We start from the raw sequence: 17,115 nt of genomic DNA on the forward strand, positions 1-17,115 counted from the left end.
CACACACACACACACGGTTGTGCTGGGATGATGTCAAAAACTCTGAAGGTTAATTCACCACTGGTTCCCTTGATATTTTCCTATGGGGTTTTATAATGGGGTATTATAATTGAGTATAATAAATCCTGTGGTAAACATAACTTGAAGATGCCTTGATGTTTTGTTCTATAATGTAAATTACACACACACACACACACACACACACACACACACACACACACACACACACACGCAAATTATGAAGGCTGAAGCAGTTATGTTTATTTTTTGAAAACGTAAGTTTCTAATAATAAGCTATAAGACAGTTTGGGGTGTGAGTGTGTGGAATTTACATTACAGAACAAAACGTCAAAGTATCTTCAAGTTATATTTACTACATACCTTATCTCACTCAGAAATTGAAAACTATTATAAAACCTCATAAGAAAATCCCAAGGGAACCAGTGGCGAAGTAATCTTCCAGGTTTTGAAGTCATCCCTGCACCTCTCTCTCTCTCTCTCTCTCTGTAATATATAATACTGCATATTCATATTTTATATGTGACCCTGGATCACAAAACCAGTCACAAGTAGCACGGGTATATTTATGGCAATAGCCAACAATACACTGCATGGGTCAAAATTATCGATTTTTCTTTTATGCCAAAAATCATTAGGATATTAAGTAAAGATTATGTTCCATGAAGATATTTTGAAAATTTCCTACCGTAAATATATAAAACATTTATTTTTGTGAGTGAATGCAGCACAATCGTGAACATAAATGGAAAACTTTAAAGGCGATTTTCTCAATGTTTAGATTTTTTTGCAACCCTCATATTCCAGATTTTAGTTGTATCTCGGACAAATATTGTCCTATACTAACAAACCATACATCAATTGAAAGCTTATTTATTCAGCTTTCGTGTGATGATACATCTCAATTAAAAATGTTTTACCCATGTGACTGGTTTTGTGGTACAGGGTAACATATGTCATTAAATTAATGCATTTACTTTTATGACCTTATGTTAACCGAAACACTTATAAATATATATTCAGGGCTGATTTGTATATAAATAATTAATATTGTTGTTTTTTTCTCTGTGAAAAGGGTCTACTGGTTTTAGATGAAGTATAGCATGTCACGCTGACATGTCAACTACCCATTCACATTTTTCAGTCATCTTCAAATACTAAAATGAACAACCTGTAGTTTATTTGACTAACAGCATTATGACTTAAATTTTGACCGCTGACTACTGTAACCTCAAAGCTGAATGCACAGTCAAGAGCAGTAATGTCTGCCAGACTCTGATAAGAGTCTACACGCAAAGGCAGGAGGATCCTGTCAGGACCTGTTCTGGAGCAGTGTTATCTCCCAGAGGGTGACAGACGACAGAGGAAGGTGGGTGTTGTCTGCTATGGTCACGACCTCTCTTCAGCGGTAATGATCTGTTAGCTTTTACACAGAAGGCAATGTATGCAGCGCGACACTGTCAAGGCATGTGTGACAAGACTTCAGCGTGGCCCATCAGCGGTGAACGTGTGTCAGGGTGTTGCTCATACATGCAGGTCTAACATACATCACATTATGGATGATTCAGCAAGATCCAGGATGCAGTTCTCAGGGAGGCCAGAAAAGGCAATTTACTTCTGCAATGACAAACTAAAACATAACTAACCAACACAAGGGACCAGTTTTGGTTTTAACACTGGTAGAGACATTTTAAAGCTGATATTTTCTCCACGCTGCTGCCTGTCATTTTGGAGAACAGTTCAACATCCCAGTATTAGAGAATGTTAGATGCATAAAACTGAATAGAAGCATAAAACTAGGGCTGAGAAAGTTTTGTAAACTGAGATTAATGTCACCATTTTCCCACAAGTCTTTAAAAAAAAGTTTGCACATTTTTACATCATTTTTAATTTACAACTTTATATTTTAAAATTGCATTTATATTGTATTTAATTTATGTTGACATGGTATCTTTTATCTTATTCATCAACAGAATAAAAATAATTTGTAATTAATCTTATGATTTCTGACCAATTTGTTAGAAAGCAGAACTGAAAAAATACCATATTTATTTATTACTATTGACATATTTGATAAATTGATTTTTGTATTTTTACCCCTCTATTCTGCTTATTTTTCATTTACAACATTATTTTATTAGTGCATGGAAACATGACAAAACATACAATAGTTTCCATGTATAAAGGTTTTTACATAAAACTGTAAAATATATACATAATAAATATGAGTAAAATAGAATAACAGAATAGAATAAAATAATTTGGGTTACACTTTATCTTAAGGTGTCATTGTTACAGTGTAATTATATATTTAAGTACTGTGTAATATTATTTAACAACATGTACTTACTAGGGTTAAGGGTAGGATTAGGGTTTGGTTGAGGGTTAGTTGCATGTAATTATGCATAATTTACTGTTACTATGGTAAGTACATGTAACGTGTAACAAGGACACTGTAAAATAAAGTGCTACCATAATTTGGAGTTAATTTCATGATTTCCCAGACCTTACTCTTAGAAATAAAGGTTCCAATATTTTTTTATTTTTTTTTGCAGTGATGCCATAGAAGAACCATTTTAGGTTCCCTAAAGAATCATCAGTGAAATCTTCATTTTTTCTTGGCATGAACATCATTTTAAAAAAATCGAAAGGACATTTTTCCACTATTAATAATTTTATATGCAATGGAAAGGTTCTATGGATGTTAAAAGATCTTTATGGAACCATCAATGCCAATAAAGAACCTTTATTTTTAAGAGTGTAGTTTGCAAACCCCAATTCTGTAATAATTTAAGGAGTTTACACAGAATCAAATTATTTTACTTCATTCCCTATATGCAGTCTGGTCTGGTTGTCACTGCAGATGCAGAGATTCAGATAACAATCCATTATGATCAGCGTGATAAAGTGTTTGGGTCTAACATTGTGTCTATCTGCTTGTTACAGATGCTGGATAGGCAATGTCTTAACTGCAAACCATCCATCCTGAAAATAATGACAGTGAGAGACTAAATTTCCTCCCACTCGTCCTGTGAATAATAACTCTTTGACGACCCTTCAGACCTTTCAGATTTGCATTTATGTGACAGTGCTGCTGTTGTTAAACCACAGATGCGCATTCAAGTCAAAGCCTGAGCTTTCAAACTGTGTCTTACAAACATTTTACATCACACTTGTGTACCAGGATTAATCTTGCCCGTTGCCCCAGAGAATATTACTCTTCTGCTCCCCGCATCAAGCACCAACAGTGACAATAATCGTCGTGCCAAGCGGCAAACTCTCCTCTGTCAAATCCTAGACTTGCTATAGAAACTCTCATCGAAAAACTTTGTCAGCAAGTAAACAGCCCTAGGACTCCAACCCCTACCGGCACCCAGAAGAAGGGCCGCCACCACCAAACAGAGTTTGAGGCTCAGAAAGCGGCCAAGCAAACCGTGTAAGTCCCAGCGCTCCTCAGATTGGACTGCAGTCAGACCGAAGGAGCCTTTCAAACGGCTTCCCGATTCCTCTAACTCAGCAGAAAATTGTGCACACTCTCAGGGCTGCTGTTTAAGGGGGAGTTTTACGAGGCTGATGAACCGTGAGATAAGCACAGAAACAGTCTTGATGGATAGACGAAGGGAGAGAACAGCAAACGACCGGCTGAAAAGGGTGACGGTGCCTTTTTCTTGGGCATTACAGACAACTTGGATGCAGCAAACAGTAGATATTGCACTATCAGCGATGAAAAAGACTAACTGATTTACAATGTTTCTTCACAAACACTGTAAATAATGATTCTTCGAAGTTGTAAATAAAACAAAGATTATTACTGTACGTTTAACAAGGAAATACTGTTTTAGTCTTTCTACTTCATTTTCTTTTTACATTTAATTCAATGTGTTACTTGCTGTTTCTTTGTAATTTATTGTGAAATTTACATACAATAATTTTTTTTTAAAAAGGCAAGCTACAGCTAAAAGGTTTTATTTTCCTATGAAAAAAAAAAATTCAACTGAAAAACAAATAGCTCACAGGAAAAAGCTAACGTTGAATAAAACTTAATCACTTCTCTATGGAAGATTGTTTCCGCCACAGAATAAAAAATTAACAAAAATATCACAATTCTGACTTTTTTCTCTCACGATTGTGAGTTTACATCTCGCAATTCTGACTTTGTATCTCCCAATTGCATGTTATAAAGTCAGAATTGCGTGATATAAAGTCACAGTTGTGTGTTATAAAGTCAGAATTGTGAGATGTAAACTCGCAATCGCGAAAAATAAACTCGCAATTCTGAGAAAACTTTTTTACACAGACTTTTTTCTCAGAATTGCATGTTTAAATCTCGCAATTCTGACTTTATAACATGCATCTGGGATATATATACTCACCTAAAGGATTATTAGGAACACCATACTAATACTGTGTTTGACCCCCTTTCGCCTTCAGAATTGCCTTAATTCTACGTGGCATTGATTCAACAAGGTGCTGAAAGCATTCTATAGAAATGTTGGCCCATATTGATAGGACAGCATCTTGCAGTTGATGGAGATTTGTGGGATGCACATCCAGGGCACGAAGCTCCCGCTCCACCACATCCCAAAGATGCTCTATTGGGTTGAGATCTGGTGACTGTGGGGCCATTTTAGTACAGTGAACTCATTGTCATGTTTAAGAAACCAATTTGAAATGATTCGAGCTTTGTGACATGGTGCATTATCCTGCTGGAAGCAGCCATCAGAGGATGGGTACATGGTGGTCATAAAGGGATGGACATGGTCATAAACAATGCTCAGGTAGGCAGTGGCATTTAAACGATGCCCAATTGGCACTAAGGGGCCTAAAGTGTGCCAAGAAAACATGTCTCAACAGAAATCGAGACTCATCAGACAAGGCAACATTTTTCCAGTCTTCAACTGTTCAATTTTGGTGAGCTTGTGCAAATTGTAGCCTCTTTTTCCTATTTGTAGTGGAGATGAGTGGTACCCGGTGGGGTCTTCTGCTGTTGTAGCCCATCCGCCTCAAGGTTGTGCGTGTTGTGGCTTCACAAATGCTTTGCTGCAGACCTCGGTTGTAACGAGTGGTTATTTCAGTCAAAGTTGCTCTTCTATCAGCTTGAATCAGTCGGCCCATTCTCCTCTGACCTCTAGCATCAAGGCATTTTCGCCCACAGGACTGCCGCATACTGGATGTTTTTCCCTTTTCACACCATTCTTTGTAAACCCTAGAAATGGTTGTGCGTGAAAATCCCAGTAACTGAGCAGATTGTGAAATACTCAGACCGGCCCGTCTGGCACCAACAACCATGCCACGCTCAAAATTGCTTAAATCACCCTTCTTTCCCATTCTGACATTCAGTTTGGAGTTCAGGAGATTGTCTTGACCAGGACCACACCCCTAAATGCATTGAAGCAACTGCCACGTGATTGGTTGATTAGATAATTGCATTAATGAGAAATTGAACAGGTGTTCCTAATAATCCTTTAGGTGAGTGTACAGTCAGAATTGCATGATGTAAAGTCGCAATTGCGTGTTATAAAGTCAGAATTGCGAGTTTATTTCTCGCAATTGTGAGTTTATATCTCGCAATTCTGACTTTATAACATGCAATTCTGACTTTATATCACACATGTGCGACTTTATATCACGCAATTCTGACTTCATATCTCGCAATTCTGAGAAATAGTGAGATGTAAGAGATGTAAACTCGCAATTGTGAGATAAAAAGTCACAGTTATCTTTTAAAATGTTTTATTCTGTGGTGGAAACAAGCTTCCATACTTCTCTCTTGTTTTGCATGTGTTCATAATTTCTTTGTATGGCAGCCTTGCCAAAAATTATGTCTGCACAATTTGGCACGTTTCATTGCATTATCACAAATAAAACCATTGACTCCAAGGCAGCACAACCACGCAATATGCTAAATATGCAAAATCTCATTTTTAATAATATTTGAATAAAGGGTGAAGATGTCAGTTTTCCTAGGCTGGACATCACTTAGCCACTACTGTACATGAATAGGAAACAACGGACGCATCTATTGTGCGGTCATCACAAAAAAAAAAAAAAACTTTACTTGAACCGAAAAAGCTCGAAGGAATTATTTAATACAGTGTCTGCTTGATTATGTGATATTTCCCATGGGGGGGACTACAAATGAGTCAGCCCTGAATATAGCAACCCGCTTGCTTTGCATAGTGCCCAGAGGGACAAATAACATTTCAGTGGATTACTTAATTATCTGCAAATTAGCACTTTGAGAACAAATGGCGGAGGTGCTGAGAAAAGGGCGTAAGAGCACGGAAGTGCTGAGTGAGTTATTGAGAGAGGTCACCGGTTGCCTTCCTGCTTTTTATAGAACTGTAGACTCGGTTCGTTTCATCAATAAATGCCTGAATAAACAAAGCGGTCCCTGCAAAAAAATGAAAATGAAACGTAAAAAGTGACAGACAGCTGTAAATACTCTCCGAACTACAGTGTGTACTATGCAGTATGAGCAGCACAGAGCTCTTTCCTTCTTTAGAGACTCGTATGTCAAGATTATGCCCCAAAATAAGTCAGAAAGCAAGCCGAGCAGTTTTATACAGAGGAAACCATCTTGTATATTATACTAATGCCCTGACACCAAACCCTGTCTGTATTATTACTCTTGAGGTATAAGGCACATGTGCATCCGTAGCTCCCAAAGGAGGGCACGATCTGACCAAGCTGTGAAAAATGCTGAGAAGCAAATAAAGTCATTTCATCTTGATGACAACTTGTCATTAGGAACATTGCTGACATCATATTTTTTTGACTATTCACTTGTATACGTGTGGGTATTGTGTTTCGCTTACCATATTCTTGACTATAATGTAGGACTGAGTGTACAGCATATGCATAAACTGGTAACCCTTTACAATATGTTCAGTTTGTTAACATTTAGTTTAACAGTTTATGCATTAGGTTAGGGTTCTTTTATTTATTTAAATATTTATTAATCTAGGTTAATGTCAAGTTATATTATGCTGCATTGTTAATTCATATTTTATCATAATATAATAGTGCTGTTCAAAAATTGGGGTCATGAATATTCTTTTTAAAGAAAGTAATACTTTTATATTTAGCATGGATGCATTTAAATGATCAAAAGTGACAAAGATAATTATAATATTACAACAGATCACTATTTCAAATAAATGCTGTTTTTTTTTTTGTTTTTTGTTTTTTTTAAACTTTCTATTATTCAAAGAATCCTGAAAAAATAAATAAAAAAAATGCAGTTTTCAACATTGATTTCTGAAGAATCGTGTGACATTGAAGACTGGAGTAATGATGCAGAAAATTCAGCTTTCCCACCACAGGAATAAACTACATTTAAGAAAAGAAGAAGAAGAGTTATTTGAAATTGTATTAATATTGAACAATTATTAAATAAATGCTTCTTTCAATAATTTAAACATTGTACATAACAGCAGTGCAAAACTACTATTTATGTATTCAACTGTAAAATATATGTAGAAATTAATATTTATAAATGTACTGTTCATTGTTAGTTCATGATACCTAATGCATTAGGTGAAAATATCAGTAAATAAAAAATAAAAATCTATGACAAGGAAAACCTTGGATCCAAATGAGCCTTACGAGAAAGGAATTAAAAAGTTATTAAAACAAATATTGCTTAAAAGCTTCATAAGTAAGCACATATTTGAGAACTTAAATTATACAATTCAGCAAAGCAAAAAACTTTTTCCACAACCTGATACAAGAGAGTTTCCGCAACCTGATACAATAATAATTTAGCTAGATGCATCATCCACCCAGCACTGATTCCCAATATGAACAGCAAGGAAACACTGCGGCTGATTTAACACACTCACTTCACAACCAAGTTGTAAAAGTCCCACCAGGGAGACATCACAGAGAAGCAAAAATCAAATAAAAATGTCCATAAATGTCTTTTGCCCTCTCTGTAATTAACTTACAGTAGAAAGAGACTTTAATGGTAAACCTCAAAGGATGGTCTCAGACATGGACAAGCTGAGTGGTCGCTAAACTGCCTTTCAAATTCATGTTGATTGGGAAAGTGAATAAAAAGTGGAGCTGACTGAGATGTTTCCACCAGTTCAACCTGAGCAACCGACCGATATCCCATATTTTTAAAAAGTGACAGTTTTGGGCGCGAAATACGGGATATCGATTGGTTGTTTCGGTTAAACTGGTGTTAAACTTTTGTTTCACAATTCTGTGTTTGTGGTTCTTCAATTTAAAATATACACCATCATCACAGCTTGTTCAACCCATAGATTGTAAAAAAAGATGGACGACCCACTTTCACTCTCTTCAGTTGTAGAAAAATGAAGCGAAAATATTCTGAGTGAAGAATGTTAAATGTATTTTAAAGTCTATGGTTCAACCACACAACACACAAAATGAAAGACTTCTAGACTAGTATATCATCTCTGAGGCCAGTTGTCCTCTTATTTGTCATGTGACACTGAAGAGATTCAGTGTGACCCTATCACTCCCTTTCCATCATGAAGAGACACAGACACCCTCTCATCTTCCTCACCCCTTCACCCTCAGGATGTTTGCTGCTGTTTTGGCTTGACATGTTTGCTGACGCTAGCTGGTCAACGGGCAGGGTAATTATGAGAAGACTAAATTATAGTGACAAGACAGTCAGTTTATCTAGAGCTGATAGCCTCTCACTAACCTGTAACCTAACAGGATTGTAGAAATCATAAAAATCCATGCTGTTTTAGTCATTTGTAAATTAATTTTTGGAATTTTTCTTCTTCCCTAGTAATGCTTCTTTTTATTGTTTCCCCAAGCCTTATAATATTATTGAACCACTATTACTGTTGCTGTACTATCCTTTTTATTCATCCTAATGATGCACAATAAAGCATTTTCTTTTTGTTTTCCAAATCCTTGATCTGTCTTACTAACTTTGAACAACCATTTTATTCCCATATAGGGTTGACATTGTCAAAAATAGAAATACAAAGAAAAAAATACAGCTAAACTAAAAGCTCTGCTGTGCTTGTCTGTGAAAAAAAAAAAAAAAAAAAAAAAAAAAAGAAACGAGAAAAAAGGGAACTCTAAAAGCAGATTCTCTTTCAACTTCTGTCAAGTGTAGTTAGGAACTAGCATTCAAAATAAAGAAGAAAAGCTAAGAGGCAGGACTGGGAAAAGCATTAGAATTTGCCACTGGTCCCCTTGTCCTGTATATAGAAAAACATTTTCATCAGTTATTCAAAAAGCATTTGCACAGCATGCACTATGATGTTCAGTTAATATGTACTTGAAGCTCTCACTTTCAATGCAAAACATATTAGTACATGCAAAGACGTCTTCACATTAGCCTATATCCATGCTTGTGTGATTTTCAAGTGGGACTTTCCATGAAGAGAGAAAAAATGCACTATTTTCAATAAATGGTAAGGAGCTTAACCTTCATAAAATGTTGATCATCTACCTCAAGAGGAATCTGAACTAAATTTTATATGAGGCATTTTCTATTCATTTGATTTGAGATTTGCAATTTATGCAGCACTAAAAACCGTGAACTAAAAAATGTGTGTTTCTAGCAATAAAAATGTAATAAAATATAAAAAAAATAAAATAAAATAAAAAGCCAGAATAGGCAACATGGTTGCACATAAGCTTAGTAAATAAGGGTCACTATAATTAAATAATGTTTTATTATAAAAAATAAATGTTATAATAATAATTTATAGTATTATAAACAATTTTACATTATAAAACTAGTTAATAAAAATCCTAATAAAATAAAAATAGTAAAGATGCACTGAAAATCAAAACATTATTTTATTTAGTTTTAATTTCTATTGTCAAACCTCTAATGTGGGATAGACTTGTATGACTACTTTAGGCCATTTAAGAATAAATAGCTACTTTTCATGCTAACCTACTTTTATGTTAGATAATAGTTCTCAAAGCAAAAATGCTGTGCCTCTAATGCTTTTTAAAAAAGCCCTTTTTTAAGCCCATGGAAAATGGCAAGTATTTTTTTTTTTTTTTTTCATAATTAGTAGTAAACAAATGTGAAAATAGCTTAATCTGAAAAAAAAAAATTTCTTCTCATACAGGAACTGATCTGTTCACAAACACATCAATCAATGCCTGGCACTGCACAAAAATAGAAAACTTGAAAGAAGAATGAATGATTTTTAGTTAATTTGAAGCCAGGCATCTCACCGCCAGAGAATCTCAATGTTACATCAATAGAGACAGATGAACTTGTAGCTCAGCAAATTAGCTCTTTACCTGAGCATTGGCTTATTGATACACAGCAAAACTATAGTGAGTCAGCAGGAGCTGGAGCAAAATACAATAAAAAAGTAATTAGCACTATGGAGGAGCACATTACAATGAATACTTGACTGCTGGAATTTCTGTTTTCTCACTTTTCCTCAGGTGGTGGTTTTGATAAAAGAAAAAGTCCGTTGTCAGTTCCGAGTTCAGCAAATTGTTAAAGTGTGAAATATTCTTCCATGGCAGCACAGTACAGTACGTTGAGTGTCAGTCAATATCAATTGGGTTCACTTTGTAAAAGACTTTTTCACTTCACCAGAATTTAATATCATTCATGTCTTATCCTGGCATGAGGCAGAGGAGGTAAAATGAATCTGGAGAACACGGGTGACAGGGTCACTATCTCATTTGTAGCAGAATTCGGAGGTGAGCAGATAAAAGGGTTTCTGACATTACAACTTGCTTATATGGATCTTACTTTAATCACAGCATCAATTATTTAAAGTCATCCCTGGTCCAACAACAGGGCAAGGTTTCCATTTTACTTTCCGAAAATGTACCATGCATTTGCCTCCAAAACAACTTCTGTATTTTTTATTAGTAAAAACGTTTGGTGGTGGATAATTTCCCGCTTTTGCAGGCGAGATACTACATATTATGATATTAAGTGAATTGTCTTGTTTTAAAGTACAGCACCAAGCTTGACCGCTCATTACAGTTCGGTTAAGGTTAGTAATTCAGAAGAGAACATTTTGGCTGTGAGGTCTCACTAGAGGTCTCACCTTGTTCACACAGGCGTCCCGTGAAGTGCAGGGGACAATCACAGAAGAAAGACGAGGCTCCGCTGGGCAGAGAGACGGGCCGACACACTCCGCCGTTGAGACAGATCCCCCGTGGGCAGACAGGTGAAGGCTGGCTGGGTGGGAATATTCTGATACGCCCGTCAGGAGGGGCTTCCTCTGTGATAAGCTGAGGAGGGGAATCTGTGGAGTTTGCTGGTGGGTCATGATGCCATGGAGACCTACAGTAAATAACGGGAGCAAATGAAAAGGCGAGAATTAAAAATGGATCCAATGAAATACATTACCATGAGGCAAATTGACTAATTTGTAATCAACTGCATTTATTTCAGAGCAAAAAAAGAACAACAACACATGCATTTAATTCACTAACCACTTGCAATCCAGTTTATCCAGGCAAATTATTCACAATTACTCCCTTATTCACGAAACTGAGAGTGATATCTGAGCCTAATCCCATCATACAAATAATCACTTTAAAGAGATGGTTGTGGCAGGGTTGTGTGGCATTCATAATTTAATTGAGAATGCTGTTTAAAGTCCAATTCAATTCTGGAATTTAATTTGAGGTACCAAACAGGATCCAGAATAGCAAATGAAATTTGAATGTAAGGACGTAGAAATAAAATGAATTTAAAATCCAAAGAAATTCACATATCTAATTTTGAACAAGAAAACTACACAGACAGACAGAGAGATACATGTAGATAGACAGACAGAAAGAGAGATAGATAGACATACAGGCAGACATAAATATGCGTTTTTGAGCTTCATCTACAACCTAGCACTCAGAAATGACCCAACAAGATAAAAAATTAGTATGTGGCAAGCGGGGTGGGGCCGAGAGCCGTGGGAACGGAGCAAGGCTAGTGGTACAAACTTTACGTTCATTTTGTTGTTTGTTTATTTGGTGATTAAAGTTTTGTTGAACATTCGCCGGTTCCCGCCTTTAACATTGTTATATACACCATGCAGATTGACAGAATTTTGTGGTACCTGATTTGCATAATTTAGTCAAACAATGCAGACTGAAACAATGCAATCTGCATGAGGGTGAGTAAATAATGACGACGTGAATATTATGTCAACATTCATCACAATGAGTCCTGAAAAATATATTGGCCAGTTTCTCCAACTCAGCTTAAGTGCATTATACTAGACAAGCAATATACACTTTATCATGTTAAACAACACTAATTAGAACAAATAAAGGCATTATACAGTGAGAAACTTTCAAATCACAGTTATGCCTGCATATCAATCACCTCTCTAATTAGCGAACACTAAATCAGCTCACAGAACAACCATTATACATCATTCTAATGGCCCTGATTGATGTTTCCTTTAAATTGTAAGTGAGCACCATGTAAAATGCCACAAATTGCAGTTCATTTGGAAACCCCATCTCCACATTCCACTCCAAATCCAGACAGATGAAAGAACAGAATAAATAATATATGATAATAAAGAGAGACCGCAAATCTATCTCATTAAAATATTAACAAGTCTGTGTGGTCACCAATCTCATGCTTGGTTCAAGACTCATTTTCTACTGCTTGGCAAAACAAGGCTTTCTACAGAATAATCCAAAGTCAAAATGAGTGCTTTTATTTTCTTGGAAACATTAATACACAACGTGTGAAGCCAAACACTTAAATATCCCCAGAATCTCACTCTTGTTGAGCAATTTGTTCACAGCATGAATGTACAGCACCTGTGCACTCAAGTGATGTGCTAAATTATAGTTTGGGTGTTTGATAGTTGGCTGACAAGGCTGGCAAATAGCATATATCAAGAGCCATGAGGCATCAGGAAAAATAAAAATTTTATGGAAGCAACATAGTGGAGTGAACATAATATCGAACTATCGAAGTCTCGAAATCAGTGTTGGCAAAGCTAATTCCAAATAGCAGCTTGGTTTAAATTAATTTGTGATACTTTTTTAAAAGTAGTATTCAGCTACATTGCAGGTTATTATGAAAAAAAAACAAAAAACAAAAAAAAAACAATATAGGAGCTACTTCAAGTGTCAAAATATTTTAAAATATATTCCTTCAGATTTAGAACTATTAGATTATAATTTGTCATTTATTCAGAACAGAATTTATCTGGCTCAGTTACATTGAGGTTTATTGAATGAATGAATCTTGATCAGGGTGACAAAAAAATGCAAAAAAGGTACAAAATGCTGTGACACAAGCATCTCTACAGTGACACAAATCAGTGAATAATTTCTTTTTCAACAAACTGATTCAATAATATGATTCATTTAAAATGAATTTAGACTCCCCAACACTGCACAGAATCGTATTGATTCCTGATGGAAAATCAGGTTCAATTACCTGCAGTTGTCAACATTGTTCCTGGCAATGGAATGGTCCACACGGAATCTTCTGAGCTTATTAATTTCGATTATTTCAATGCAGCCAGTGAAGTTGTGGAAAGGCTCGGCTTCCTGAGGGAACACGGAACAACAAAGTCTCAAGCAGTTTTTTCAGAGGAAAACAGAAAACATCTCAGACCTAAGGGTGAAAACGAAAAACGGCTACAAAGCAGCTATTCTGGGAGAAGAAAGTGCCGTACAACAAAGAGGTTGCATTTTAAGGCACAGTTCACCCAAAATGAAAATTCATTATTTACTCACTCTCATGTCGTTCCAAACCTGTATGCTGTTATTTCTCCTTGAGAACATTTTTACTTTCCATACAACAGTTTATAGTGACCAAGGACTTGCAAGGACAAAACACAACAAGAAAAGTAGTACACGACTTGTGCACTAAATTCCAAGTCTTAACACTGTGCGATAGCTTTGTGTGTTGAATATGCTGAAATTTAACAGCTTACAAGTCTGGAACTAGATGAGTGACTAAATATTGAAAGAACTTGAATTTTTCAGTGAACTATACATTTAAAATTGATACCCACAAAAAATATATGTATTTTTAAAAGTGAAACTTTTCGCTCAAATAATAAAAATAATACATTTATAAATGCCACAAATGCAACTGAATGTTTTTTTCAAAGGCAATAAAGGAGAAACTGCATTGATGCATTGATATATATATACAGTATATATCCTCAATTTCATTAGCAGTTCAGTGGAAAGAGAAAAAAGCATGTGGATCCAATCTTTGTTGTCTAGACGAATACATCTCACCCTCTCCTTTTTCTTCTCCTAACAGTATCTCAAGTGCCCGTGACCTGCTTCTAGCTGCCTGAAGGAAAATGAAAAGTGTGCCTGCTAGTTTCAAAGAGATTTATCACTGTCAATATGTAGACCTTGACAGTTTTTTGAAGCCCTCTGAACCAGTTTTTAGTAAGCTGAAAATTACTGTAAAATTCATGTCCATTTTAATCCAAATTAAGCTGTTGTTATCTCTGCGGTAAGTGGTCAGGTAACACGACACAAACCATCAATCTTTGCCAGTTTCCACTTTCTCAGATGACTTGTCCACAACCTTTCCAGTCATTTGCGAATACTAGATAAGGATTTTTAATTTTTTTTTGATTCGTTGTTTAATCATTCAGACCAATTTGTGAATCTGTTTGATTCAAAAGAATCTCAGCAAAAGTGAGATTCACTACCAACTCTAACATTTTTAAAGTGCCCCAATTATGCTAGTTTGAAGCTTCCTAATTTTGTTTTGGAGGTCTCCTACAATAGGTTTATAATACATCTAAGGTAAAAAAAACCTTTAATTTTCTCATAATATACAGTGAGGAAATCTATATCTATATAAAGGATCTATATCTAAATATATTTATAGGATATACATATATACAGTGAGGAAAATAAGTATTTGAACACCCTGCTATTTTGCAAGTTCTCCCACTTAGAAAACATGGAGGGGTCTGAAATTGTCATCGTAGGTGCATGTCCACTGTGAGAGACATAATCTAAAAAAAAAAAAAATCAAGAAATCACAATGTATGATTTTTTAACTATTTATTTGTATGATACAGCTGCAAATAAGTATTTGAACACCTGATAAAATCAATGTTAATATTTGGTACAGTAGCCTTTGTTTGCAATTACAGAGGTCAAACGTTTCCTGTAGTTCTCTTACGAGAGTTCTCTCGTACTGCGTTCGTAGAACGCTGCGGGAAAAGTCTCTTTTCACGAAATACTGAAGCAAAATTATCCTTAATTTTCATATTTGTAAAACGCATTGCGGCAGTGCACAGCCATGGCGAGACGGCTCGCTCACTCATTGGCTGTTCTGCGGCAACTGCATGAGCCTATCGAGCGAGGGCTGATGCAACATCAGACCAATGAGAGTGCTTCGCGCGCTCCTCGTCACATCCCGCCGAAACGGGTGTGGCCATCCCCTATAAAAGGAGCTCGAGTAGGCTGATTCAACTGATTTTCATCTCTTCAGCGAAGCTCACGCATCGCTGGATCACGGAGAAGCAAGCGTCGTCGAGGCAAGCTTTTCAGCGGGACGAGCCCTTGAAGCCGCTGGCCTTCGCCGCCTTCTACTGCCGTACCTGCTGCGCTTTCCGGCGCTTCATATCCTTTATCTGCTCTGTTCTGTGTGTGTGTGTGCAGTGTTCCCCGAACACTCACCCCTAAAAGAGCCGCGTCTTTTTCAAGATGCCATCCTGTGGCTCGTGCCGAGCCCCGCTCACCGAGGGAGACCGCCATGTTATTTGCGTCTCCTGTCTGGGCGAAGATCACGCAGCGCTCGCGCTCGCTGACGGCGGCTGCCCTCACTGCGAGCTTTTGCCGATGGTGACTCTGCGGACTCGCCTGGCACAGTTCTCCGAGCCTGCGCCCCCCGCCGCGGTGCCGCGCCGTAAGAAGCGCCGCTCGCAGCGGGCCCCGGAACCCACCTCTTCCCGACAAAGCTCGCCGGCTCGCCCGCCAGCTTCACCGGCTTCCCCCGAAGCACTTCCTGATGCTCAGCGCCCGCAGTCTGCCGCCGCTTCATCTGAGGAAGTTGTTTCTGAAGTCGAGTCGGTCGAAAAGGATTCCTGCTCTCTGCTAGCTTCAGGCAGTGAAGACTGGGCGAGCTCTGCGGATCTCACGCCTCCTGCCCGAAAGCCGTCGGCTAGAGCTAGCATCGAGAGGGAGCTCATGCGAGTACTCGCGTTGGCCGCGGCGAGCCTCGGCCTCGAGTGGTCTGCACCGGAACTCCCCTCGCGCACCCGGCTTGATGGTAGCTTCCTCCCTGGTGAGCGCACTTCTCCTGTGTCTAAGCCCGCTCCGTTTCTTCCTGAGCTTCATGAAGAAGTGGCGAAGGCCTGGAACGCTCCCTTTTCTGCACGAACACGTTCGTCTGTATCCCCAGCATTTTCCTCCCTGGATAATGCTCAGGACCGAGGCTACCTCACTCTGCCGCCGGTGGAACAGGCGATAGCAGCCCACCTTTGCCCGCCCTCTGCTGGACGGCGGACTAAGCCTGCGCTGCCGTCAAAAGCCTGCCGCATGACGTCGTCGATGCTCGCGCGGATCTTCTCCGCCGCTGGGCAGGCGGCATCGGCTCTCCACACCATGGCCACGCTTCAGGTTTTCCAAGGCGATCTCCTCCGCAAACTGGACGAGATAGGACCTGAAGCTATCTGCATCGCGGACCTGAGAAGCGCGTCGGATCTTTCCCTCCGCGCTACCAAGGCTGCAGCACAAGCCATGGGACGCTGTATGGCTTCCGCTACCGTAGCCGAGAGGCATTTGTGGCTGACGCTCACGGAGATGGCTGATGCAGAGCGCAACGCGTTCCTCGACGCCCCGCTATCCTCCGCTGGCCTTTTTGGATCTTCTCTCTCCGAGCTCGTGGAGAGATTTTCCGAAGCCCAAAAAGCGTCACAGGCGTTCAAGCACTTCCTGCCGAAGCGCCCCAGTTCTGCAGCGGGCCGTGAGAAACAGGCCCCTCGGAGCTCACAGCCTCAGCCCCCGCCTTCGGCCGCCCCCTCACAGCGACAGCAGCGCAGCTCACGCCCTCGCTCTCGCTCTACTAGCCGCCGCCCCACTCACCGCGGGCCGCGACCAAGGGTTGTGTTGAAGCCGGAAGCCCCAAAGAAATCCTAGCACGCCTAGGAAAGCGCAGGTGTG

The 17,115-nt window shown here is 38.5% G+C and overlaps 1 protein-coding gene across 1 annotated transcript in view; it reads right to left on the reverse strand.

The window, feature by feature from the left end:
• The window catches only part of eys (eyes shut homolog), a 292,650-nt gene that overhangs the window by 54,717 nt on the left and 220,818 nt on the right, over positions 1-17,115 (reverse strand). The window contains exons 34-35 of the mRNA XM_084092742.1: positions 13,406-13,518; positions 11,046-11,284 (exon numbers count right to left, since the gene is read on the reverse strand). Of these exons, the coding sequence (XP_083948868.1) occupies positions 11,046-11,284; positions 13,406-13,518 (352 nt within the window). The remainder of the gene's footprint in view (positions 1-11,045; positions 11,285-13,405; positions 13,519-17,115) is intronic.

This window comes from Abramis brama (assembly GCF_963993115.1).
Source record: "Abramis brama genome assembly, chromosome: 19".
NCBI lineage: Eukaryota > Metazoa > Chordata > Actinopteri > Cypriniformes > Leuciscidae > Abramis > Abramis brama.